General features: G+C 46.4%; 1 protein-coding gene across 1 annotated transcript; it reads left to right on the forward strand.

Annotated features, from left to right (window-relative positions):
• Positions 1-24: 24 nt before the first annotated feature.
• Positions 25-11,451, forward strand: LOC115180036 (KRR1 small subunit processome component homolog). The gene is made up of 10 exons (XM_029741926.1): positions 25-133; positions 451-626; positions 2,912-3,046; positions 3,202-3,327; positions 5,144-5,227; positions 6,492-6,548; positions 6,773-6,943; positions 8,906-8,983; positions 9,811-9,907; positions 10,479-11,451. The coding sequence occupies exons 1-10, from the start codon at positions 58-60 to the stop codon at positions 10,619-10,621; spliced, it is 1,143 nt and encodes a 380-aa protein (XP_029597786.1). The 5' UTR covers positions 25-57; the 3' UTR covers positions 10,622-11,451.
• Positions 11,452-11,872: the final 421 nt, after the last annotated feature.

Below are 11,872 nucleotides of genomic sequence, written 5' to 3' on the forward strand. Positions count from 1 at the left end.
ACCCTCATCTTAGTTCCAAACTACGCAGTTCCGGTCTGTATTTCCGGTACAACAAAAATGGCATCCTCCACTAACGAAGGAAGCGTGAGTGAAACGCAGTCGGGGAAGAAGTCGAAAAATAATATAAACCAAGGTATTACAACGATAGACATTTGTCAGAAACAAATGTCATTATTTCTTAATAATAGTCCACGTTTCTGGATACATGTATCTGAGCAGAAGCCTGATACCCCTTGATTTGTGTAGCTCGCGGCCGGCCGCATGCGTATTTATGGTGCTAGTATGAGCACTACTTGAAGACTGCTACCAATTTGTTCTTACTGAAAGAACGTTTGTTATATGGGAAAACGTGTATGCAATGTGGCTAATTTACCTACCTACCTAGTTAGGTAGCTAGCTATAACGTTAGGTGTGTTGTTATCCTAGCTTCTAATCTTGTTGTATTTTCAGTGGATAACTCTCAACTCTTCACTGTTCCCGATGGATGGAAGGAGCCAGCATTCACAAAAGAGGACAACCCCAAAGGTCTACTGGAGGAGAGCAGTTTCGCCACTCTCTTTCCCAAGTACAGAGAGGCATACCTGAAAGAATGCTGGCCACTGGTGCAAAAAGCATTAGGCGATTCAGTAAGTTCAGCCAATTAAAAGGGAAATATGCAGTTGAAATAATAATGAAGCGACCACCCTGATATGGGATTTGTTAAAAGCTGAGGAGCGTTGCTGGAGAAATGTAGCCATTCAAATTCATAGACAGAGCTATGAATGCAAGGACTTAAACATCTATGAGAGAAAAGTTATAGCTTTAACAATGTCTCGAGGCTATACTGTCTCCATTGTTTATTGGAGTATAAAAATGTATTTTGGGCTCTGATGGGCAGTTGAACTTAGCCCATGAGGCAGTTATATGGTCTATTCCAGAGTCAATGGCTATATATAATTAAAAAGTCTAAAAAATGATGTAGGAATAGTAGAAAATTAGCAGATTGTCGGCCAAAATCCACCTCGCTCCATCGTCTCCCACTGCCAGGCAGTGGGCTTCCTCTCATCACCATATTTGGTAGGGAGTAGCAACTAGGGCTGGGCAATATGGCCAAAATATTATATCACGGTATTTAAATAAAAAGAATGGACGGTATGACAGTATGTGACGTGTTTTTAGTTTTTGACTAATAAAAGTTGTACATTTGCTTTGAGTAGTGAGTGATCCTAGGGTGGCAACACACACATTATAAGTGATTTCAATGAGTCTTTCTCCATTCTGATTGTTTTATACTGTTCAATTCAACTTCAACCAAAACAAATTTCAGCACATTTCTGCATTTCCTGCACTCAATTGCATTGGTGGAAAAAGTACCCAATTGTCATACTTGAGTAAAAGTAAAGATATTTTAATAGAAAATGACTCAAGTAAAAGTGAGTCACCCAGTAAAATACTACTTGAGTAAAAGTATTTGGTTTTAAATATACTTAAGTATCAAAAGGAAATGTAATTGCTAAAATATACTCAAGTATTAAAAGTAAAAGTATAAATAGTTTCAAATTCCTTATATTAAGCAAACCAGAAGGCACCATTTTCTTGTTTTTTTTATTTATGGATAGTCAGGGCCACACTCCAACACTCAGACATAATTTACAAACAAAGCATTTGTGTTTAGTGAGTCCTCCAGATCAGAGGCAATAGATGACCAGGGATGTTCTCTTGACAAGTGCGTGAATTGGACCATTTTCCTGTCCTGCTAATCATTCAAAATGTAACAAGTACTTTTAGGTGGCAGGGAAAATGTATGGAGTGAAAAGTACAGTATTTTTTTTTTTAGGAATGTAGTAAAGTAAAAGTTGTCAAAAATAAAAATAATAAAGTACAGATACCAAAAAAACAACTTAAGTAGTACTTGAAAGTATTTTTACTTAAGTACTTTACACCACTGCTCAATTGAGAGAATTTCCACACTGCCAAATAGGGCTGCACGGTATGGGCAAATAATTTAGGATGTATTTTTAACCAAATGTTGCAAATGCGATGTGACTTGCGAATTAGAGCAAAACTGTTGGAATCATGGAACTAGAATGACTATTCTAATTCTATAGTTAGAATATAATAGTGGGCAATTTGAATAGTGTTTTTTGAGATGACAACAAATTAAAATGACCGGGAGGAGTTATTGTGATAGGGTAGGAACTAAATTGTTAAGTGTTTCCTAGGGGACCCTATAAGCTTTGGCTACCCAAACCGGTACCTGCATCAATACCGGTATATCATGAAATATGGTATACCGCCCAGCCCTAGACCAGATGCTTCACATTTATACATCTGGTGAAATATCTGGCTCATTATTCTGTCTGTGGTGCCACTGTCTGGACCAGCACCTATGTTATTGTTTTTGTTTTGTGGATGAAACAGAGGAGAGGTGTGTCGAGCGGTGGTAAAAAATAAAAACCGGCAGAACGTATTCTGCTGTTCTATAGCGTGCAACACAGCAGGTTGGTGGCTCCTTAATTGGGGAGAATGGGCTCGTGGTAATGGCTGGATTGGAATAGTATCAAACACATGGTTTTCATGTGTTTGATGCCATTCCATTCACTCTGTTCCAGCCATTATTATGAGCTGTCCTCCCCTCAGCAGCCTCCACTGGACTGTGCAATGATGTCTCAGGGACATTTTTGTTGTTTGCAGTAACTTCTTTGTTGTAAGATCACAAAGTGACGAGGTAGTTTCACCATTAAGGGTGCCAGGTTTAAGAATAATGTTACATGTTGACAAGAGTTGATCCATTCTTATCAGCCCATGTATAGGTGCTTGTGAACATGCAAATATGTAGCCATGTGAGGATGAATGATCCTCTCCTAGATTCAGGCACAGGCCTTTAAATTGTCCAAAACATTAATGTTATGCTTTTCTTCCTCATCAACAGCACATCAAGGCCACCCTGGATTTGATCGAGGGCAGCATCACGGTTTGCACCACCAAAAAGACCTTTGACCCATATGCTGTTGTAAGGGCACGGGACTTCATCAAGCTGTTGGCCAGAAGTGTGCCATTTGAGCAGGTAGGCATGCTCTCTTGTTCATCAATTCATAGTTGAACTTCCAACAATAATCCTGATAGTGTGGAAGAATAGTCAACTCTATACTTACCCCAAAGAAAGGAACCAGTACAAGTATCTTCATTTGGTTGATGTTTTCTTCTGTCTTCCACCTTTAGGCCGTGCGAATTTTGGAGGATGACATGGCGTGTGACATCACCAAAATTGGCACGCTGGTCAGAACCAGAGAGCGGTTTGTGAAGAGGAGGCAGAGACTCATCGGACCTAAAGGGTCTACACTCAAGGTGCGTCTTGTTCAACCATGCAGCCAGGGAGAGAGTTCAAATGGATACATGGTAGTTTTGTGTTTAGATGTTAGCATCACTAGGTGGCAGCATAGTGTTATTAACACCTCCCAACGTTTCAGAATCAGTCAGCTGATCAAATCACACTTTATATGTCATATGCACAGGGTGTATACATTTACTTGCAAGCTCTCCTCTCAACAGTGCTACAACAACAAAAATATTGAATTAAAATGAGTAGAAGAAAAAATAACGACAGTATATAGCTGGAGAAAATGTGCAAAAAAAATATAAAAGTAAAAGCACTTATTCAAAGTAAGTATTTTTACTCTTGTACGGGGATATGGAGAGTATGAAATGATTTTGCATTGTGCAGTAAGAAGTTTAAAGTTTTGTTAGTCTTCTGTACAGGATACACATGGTATACAGCACAGGATACACATGGTATACAGCACCGGATACACATGGTATACAGCACAGGATACACATGGTATACAGCACAGGATACACATGGTATACAGCATCCAATGAAATGCTTGCTTGCTTGCCGGTTCCAACAACAATAATAAAAGATCAGAATACAAACAATGTAAATGGCTCAGCAGAATAGAATAAACATTTTAGCATAAGTATAATACAGGAAGGCACAATTTATAGTCAAATATTTACACATGTATCAGAGAAAGGGGGGATTGGAGGGCAAGTGTTTCAATTGTGCAGTAGTAAGTCTGGTATCAGCAAGTATATCTGTGTGCTAAGGTGCGGAGAGGCAGTGCAGGTGGTCAGTTCAAGTGTTGAGTAGCAGCACCACTGTCGGCAGTCGCGGCGCCACTGTCGGCGGCTGCGGCAGTCGCGGCGGCACTGTCGGCAGTCGCGGCGGCGGTGGCAGCAGTCTTGGCGGCGGCGGCGGTGGCAGCAGTCTTGGCGGCGGCGGCAGCACTGTCGGCAGTCTTGGCGGCGGCGGCAGTCTTGGCGGCGGCGGCGGCAGTCGCAGCAGTCGCGGCGGCGGCGGCAGTCTTGGCGGCGGCGGCGGCAGTCGCAGCAGTCGCGGCGGCGGCGGCAGTCTTGGCGGCGGCGGCGGCAGTCTTGGCGGCGGCGGCGGCAGTCTTGGCGGCGGCGGCGGCAGTCTTGGCGGCGGCAGTCTTGGCGGCGGCACTGTCGGCAGTCTTGGCGGCGGCACTGTCGGCAGTCTTGGCGGCGGCACTGTCGGCAGTCTTGGCGGCGGCACTGTCGGCAGTCTTGGCGGCGGCACTGTCGGCAGTCTTGGCGGCGGCACTGTCGGCAGTCTTGGCGGCGGCACTGTCGGCAGTCTTGGCGGCGGCACTGTCGGCAGTCTTGGCGGCGGCGGCGGCAGTCTTGGCGGCGGCGGCACTGTCGGCAGTCTTGGCGGCGGCAGTCTTGGCGGCGGCACTGTCGGCAGTCTTGGCGGCGGCAGTCTTGGCGGCGGCACTGTCGGCAGTCTTGGCGGCGGCAGTTTTGGCGGCGGCACTGTCGGCAGTCTTGGCGGCGGCAGTCTTGCCGGCGGCGGCGGCACTGTCGGCAGTCTTGGCGGCGGCGGCGGCAGTCTTGGCGGCGGCGGCGGCACTGTCGGCAGTCGTGGCGGCGGCGGCAGCACTGTCAGCAGTTGTAGTCGTAGCAGCACTGTCACCACTCCTGTCAGCACTCCTGTCAGCAGTTGTAGTCGTAGCAGCAGCAGTAGTAGTAGTACTGGTGGCATTAGCGGCAGTCATGGAGTGTGAGTGGATGGAGATTGCTCGCCATGGAACACATTCAACCTCCCTCTTACATGCATTTGTCTAACCTGTTTCCCCCTCAGGCGTTGGAGCTGCTCACCAATTGCTACATCATGGTGCAGGGGAACACTGTGTCAGCCCTGGGACCCTTCAATGGCCTCAAAGAGGTGAGCGCTGATTTCATCAATCAGGGCCATGTTCAGTAGGGTACACCATAGCAAAACATTTTGTAAGGCAAAAATACGTTTTTAGGTAGTATCTCTCCATTTCATTCCGTTTCTAAATGCTTTCTCCTTACTGAACACGACCCTGCTCTCTCCCTTAACCACGCACTGGATCCACTGAAATAAGCCTGTTGAATTCATCAGGTGCCCATTTCTGCAATGGAAACAAATCATTTATTGACTTGACTTAGGCCCACCTCTCCAAGGGAGATTAGGCCATACAAATTTTGCAATTGATGGTAATAAATCCCTTTCAGATGCATACTATTGCCTCGGAAGCTAAGCAGCGTTGGTCCTGGTCTGTCCCTGGATGGGATACCAAATTCTGTTGGAAGTGGTGTTGGAAGGCCAGTAGGAGGCACTCTTTTCTCTGGCATACATTTTTTTATCCCAATCCCCCAGGGCAGTGATTGGGGACATTGCCCTGTGTAGGATGCAGTCTTTTGGATTGGGACATAAAACGGGTGTCCTGACTCTCTGTGGTCACTAAAGATCCCATGGCAGTTATCGTAAGAGTAGGGGTTTTAACCCCGGTGTCCTGGCTAAATTCCCAATCTGGTCCTCATACCATCATGGCCACCTAATCATCCCCAGCTTACAATTGACTAATTTCTCTGCCCTGTTACTATTCCGCAGGTTGTTGCTGTAAATGAGAATGTGTTCTCAGTCAACTTACCTGGAGTAGGGCCTCCCGAGTGGCACAGCGGTCTACAGACCTGGGTTCGATCCCAGGCTGTGTCACAGCCGGCCGTGACCGGGCAGCTCTCAATTGGCCCAGCGTCGTCCGGGTTAGGGGAGGGTTTGGACGGCCGGGATTTCCTTTTCCCATCGCGCTCTAGCAACTCCTTGTGGCGGGCCGGGCGCCTGCAAGCTGACTTCGGTCACCAGCTGTACTGTGTTTCCTCTGACACATTGGTGCGGTTGGCTTCCGGGATTAAGCGAGCAGTGTGTCAAGAAGCAGTGCGGCTTGGCAGGGTCGTGTTTCGAAGGATACATGGCTCTCGACCTTCGCCTCTCCCGAGTCCATAGGGGACTTGCGATGATGGGACAAGACTAACTACCTATTGGATATCACGAAATTGGGGAGAAAAAGGGGCAAAAGTACATTAAAAAACTTCCCTGGAGTGAGCAACAATTGTATTTTTTCTGTGCTCTCTCTCTGAGGGACTCAATTATTATCTGGTCAAATATTTTTTTCCATATGTAGGTACGGAAAGTGGTGTTGGATACCATGAAGAACATCCACCCCATCTACAACATCAAGGTAATTGATACCTTTCTCCTCCACATCCAATGAGGAGTAATTGCTGATTGCCCTTTTAATGAAGCAACTGGCTTGAACTACTGTATCCTTTCTGGAGCTTTGCCATGTAGTTACCAGCATGTAGTCTGACTTCAACCGCCCTCAGTTTCAATAATCCAAGTTAACTCTTCCAACACGTTTCTCCCTTTTTACTCTGGCGACCGTTCGATTGGGGTCGACCGCAGACGCTCATGATCAAGCGTGAGCTGTCCAAGGACCCCGAGCTGCGGCTGCAGAGCTGGGAGAAATTCCTGCCCAACTTCCGACACAAGAACCTGACCAAGCGCAAGGAGCCTAAGAAAAAGACGACAAAGAAGGAGTACACACCTTTCCCCCCGCAGCAGCCTGAGAGCCAGGTTAGTGGGTCAGAACCGCCTCCCCCCGCAGCAGCCTGAGAGCCAGGTTAGTGGGTCAGAACCGCCTCCCCCCGCAGCAGCCTGAGAGCCAGGTTAGTGGGTCAGAACCGCCTCCCCCCGCAGCAGCCTGAGAGCCAGGTTAGTGGGTCAGAACCACCTCCCCCCGCAGCAGCCTGAGAGCCAGGTTAGTGGGTCAGAACCCCCTCCCCCCGCAGCAGCCTGAGAGCCAGGTTAGTGGGTCAGAACCGCCTCCCCCCGCAGCAGCCAGAGCCAGGTTAGTGGGTCAGAACCGCCTCCCCCCGCAGCAGCCTGAGAGCCAGGTTAGTGGGTCAGAACCGCCTGCCCCTGCAGCAGCCTGAGAGCCAGGTTAGTGGGTCAGAACCGCCTCCCCCCGCAGCAGCCTGAGAGCCAGGTTAGTGGGTCAGAACCGCCTCCCCCCGCAGCAGTCTGAGAGCCAGGTTAGTGGGTCAGAACCGCCTCCCCCCACAGCAGCCAGAGCCAGGTTAGTGGGTCAGAACCGCCTCCCCCCGCAGCAGCCTGAGAGCCAGGTTAGTGGGTCACAACCGCCTGCCCCTGCAGCAGCCTGAGAGCCAGGTTAGTGGGTCAGAACCGCCTGCCTCCGCAGCAGCCTGAGAGCCAGGTTAGTGGGTCAGAACCGCCTGCCTCCGCAGCAGCCTGAGAGCCAGGTTAGTGGGTCAGAACCGCCTGCCTCCGCAGCAGCCTGAGAGCCAGGTTAGTGGGTCAGAACCGCCTCCCCCCGCAGCAGCCTGAGTGCCAGGTTAGTGGGTCAGAACCGCCTCCCCCCGCAGCAGCCTGAGACACAGGTTAGTGGGTCAGAACCGCCTGCCTCCGCAGCAGCCTGAGAGCCAGGTTAGTGGGTCAGAACCGCCTCCCCCCGCAGCAGCCTGAGAGCCAGGTTAGTGGGTCAGAACCGCCTCCCCCCCGCAGCAGCCTGAGAGACAGGTTAGTGGGTCAGAACCGCCTCCCCCCCGCAGCAGCCTGAGAGACAGGTTAGTGGGTCAGAACCGCCTCCCCCCGCAGCAGCCTGAGAGACAGGTTAGTGGGTCAGAACCGCCTCCCCCCACAGCAGCCTGAGAGCCAGGTTAGTGGGTCAGAACCATCACGCAGGCATGATGTATTTATTTGTATCGGTTCCTGTGTCATACAACATGCCAGCCCAGTATACAAATCGTCACGTAGATGGCACATCAAACGTAGCATACAAAGTGCAAGCACAGTACAATAAAATGTTTTATATATTTTTAAAGTTCAGTTTCAAGATAACACAGGACATTGACAAGTCCTCTTCCACATACTGTAACAGGGGTGTGTAATAACTTTGGCTCCAGGCCCACATTGGGATTACAAAATTCAACGGAGGGCACAGATTTCTTTTCAAACCGATTTGTAAGTCAAAGCAATTTGCTGGGAAAAGGGCACTTAGAAATTATAATGGACTTATATATTTTTTAATATGTAATTTCTATTTAGTTTTAGAAGTTCAAGAGTGGCCTGGAAATTATTACTCCAAGCCTGGAGTAATCTTATGAATATATTTTAGAACTGCCCTTTTTCCGGCCCGCAAATTGCTTAAAGTTCCCAATCTTCTTTTTTACTCATCCTTGTACTATAACATACAACAGCCATAAAGCATAACATCAACAGATGACTTGGTCTATCACTACTTGATATAACCCATCCATCACTAAACCTATCACTAGGCTTGTTCAGGAAGGGGCGGCAGCGTAGCCTAGTGGTTAGAGCGTTGGACTAGTAACCGAGTTCAAATCCCTGAACTGGCAAGGTACAAATCTGTCGTTCTGTCCCTGAACAAGGCAGTTAACCCACTGTTCCTAGACCGTCATTGAAAATAAGAATTTGTTCTTAACTGACTTGCCTAGTTAATTAAAGGTAAAAAAATTAAATAAAAAATTCACTGTTTTGTGTTTCCTGGTTGTCTAGATTGACAAGGAACTGGCAACGGGAGAGTTCTTCCTTCGAGAGAGTGTTAAGAAGAGGAAGAAGATGGAAGAGATAAAGGTAACCATTGATATCACTTGACACCGCTTCACCCTGGGGTGTGGTAACCATGGATATCACTTGACACCACTTCACCCTGGGGTGTGGTAACCATGGATATCACTTGACACCGCTTCACCCTGGGGTGTGGTAACCATGGATATCACTTGACACCTCTTCACCCTGGAGTGTGGTAACTGTGGATGTTACTTGACACCTCTTCACCCTGGGGTGTGGTAACTGTGGGTGTTACTTGACACCTCTTCACCCTGGGGTGTGGTAACTGTGGGTGTTACTTGACACCTCTTCACCCTGGGGTGTGGTAACTGTGGGTGTTACTTGACACCTCTTCACCCTGGGGTGTGGTAACTGTGGGTGTTACTTGACACCTCTTCACCCTGGGGTGTGGTAACTGTGGGTGTTACTTGACACCTCTTCACCCTGGGGTGTGGTAACTGTGGGTGTTACTTGACACCTCTTCACCCTGGGGTGTGGTAACTGTGGGTGTTACTTGACACCTCTTCACCCTGGGGTGTGGTAACTGTGGGTGTTACTTGACACCGCTTCACCCTGGGGTGTGGTAACTGTGGGTGTTACTTGACACCTCTTCACCCTGGGGTGTGGTAAACGTGGGTGTTACTTGACACCTCTTCACCCTGGGGTGTGGTAAACGTGGGTGTTACTTGACACAGCTTTGTCCTTAGGTTTCGCAACCATCACTTGACTTGATAGCTATGCACCAGTTACTATTTGTATTGCATGAGAAACTAATGACCTTCAAAAGACATAGTAGGATTTACTGTGCCAAATCCACTTGTCCTATGTCTCATTGTGTCTGTGTTTCCAAGGTGAAACAAGCCGAGGCGTTGACTAAGAGGCAAGAGGAGCGAAACAGGGCCTTTATTCCTCCTAAGGAGAAACCTGTTATGAAGAAGACCAACAAAGGTACAATGAATCATTTGAATAATTATGTTTTTAACTACCCTCTCTCCACCTAACCTTTCCACTCACTTCCTTCAAGCCATGCCAGACTGCTTCATGCCCCACACCAGTCAGGCAACCAGGCCTTTTCCTCTCACTCACAGATCTTTTGAAACTCTCTTCCTGACATTCTTGTTTTTTTTTAAAGCAGACCTTAAGACTCATCTATATCAGCTGGCCTATCCTTCCTCCTAGACTTTGGTTGTTGCTTTCATGATATGGATAATGTGGATGCTACCGTGATTACGGATAACCCTGAATGAATCGTGAATAATAATGAGTGAGAAAGTCAGGCACACAAATATTATACTCCATATGAATGTAGAGGTGTTTAGAAACATTCTATTCTCATTTATAGTAAAATGATTTTATGCACTTTGAAATTATTCTTCTATAATGAAAAGCACTTTACAAATGTAATTATTATAATTAACTGACTCACCTGGTTAAATGAAGCATTGCCTGACTACATACTCCCACACAGTCACACCTAGCTGTTTAATATGTTGTTTTACTATTCCATGTTTTTTTCTAGCTCCCTCAGAAGCCAAAATCGACATTGAGGCCATCAAGGCTAAGGTAAGGAAAGCCAAGACCAAGAAGCTAGGAGCCCCCTCTGTAAACCCTGTCCCACAGACCACACCCGCCTATGACAAGAAGAAAAAGAACAAGGGCTAACCTTGGAAAAGCTTGGACAATGGACAATATTTACTATTGCTGCATTCAAACGTGGTATGCAGATCACTGGCGTGACGGACGTCAGGTTTGTCAGAACATGGGTTTGTCTAAAGATGTATTTGGGATATTAATAGAATATCCCCAATTCCTCACAGAGATGAATCTTCCTCATAGTTTTGATGAAATGATTATTGAATGCCTCTGTCCGCAGTAGAGGAGACAGTATACAGTAAAGGTGTCTCCCTATATGTGACACCCGATGCATCTGAGTGTTACCTAGGCCCATTCTTCAATATTGTTTATCAACTGTTTGTAAGACGTGCACAGAATGTGGTTCACCTGGTTTATCCCAACGCCACAGATTCCTCCTCTTCTCCTAATCCTCAGAACAACTTATACTGCTTTCAACCAACACCTGTCGATGTTAATATTATGAAGCAAGTATAATGGCTTATGATGCAGTTAATGCATTGGAAGACGAGTAATGTTTCATAATGATGCTGACTTAGTCTGTTGAAAATGTATACTTAGAAAAAATAACATGCATACTGTTAAGCTTTTTTTATAGTCCTTATAAATGATTAACAAGGTATAAAGCTATATACCTGCAGGCTTTGAGAAAAGGCATTGAAAGTTTTAGTTCATGATTAAATGAACATTGTTGTCGTGTGCTGCTATAGGCGTCAAGTGTAGCAGAAATGGGCCTAGAGGACTGCTGAACAGTGAAATAGCATTGTGATGTTTAGGAGAACTGTGTTGGGCTGCATTTTTTGTGATTTGGTGTTGCTACTTCTAAAGACTCAATAAAGCAAGTATATGATAATCTCTCATTCTGTATTTGTAGAATTGATTTTCCTGTTAGGCTAAATGAGATGATTTTAGACACTGCTCTTCAACCTTCATAAGCTCTTGTGTTATGAGTTCTGCTGTTAGTGGTTGGTGAGCCTGGTCCCAGACTTGTTTGTGCTTTTGCCAACACCATTGCTCATTGTTAAGCAAACATGATTTTTGGGGGAGAAACGGTTATTTTCAAAAATGTAACTTAACAAAAACGCAGATTGTCAAATTTATGTTATTTGAGACCTATTTTTCCTACTCTTATTTTAGGCATTGTTTACTTTAGAGGGCTTGCCTTGGAGTTTGTATTAAAGACTGCTGCATAACTCCTTGAGGTCAGTAAATATAGTTTTGGTTACGTTTTGGGGTAAACTTTCCCTTTAACACATTAATGGAAGCAGCAAAAGCAGCATA

This window comes from Salmo trutta, chromosome 40 (genome assembly GCF_901001165.1).
Source record: "Salmo trutta chromosome 40, fSalTru1.1, whole genome shotgun sequence".
Classification (NCBI taxonomy): domain Eukaryota; kingdom Metazoa; phylum Chordata; class Actinopteri; order Salmoniformes; family Salmonidae; genus Salmo; species Salmo trutta.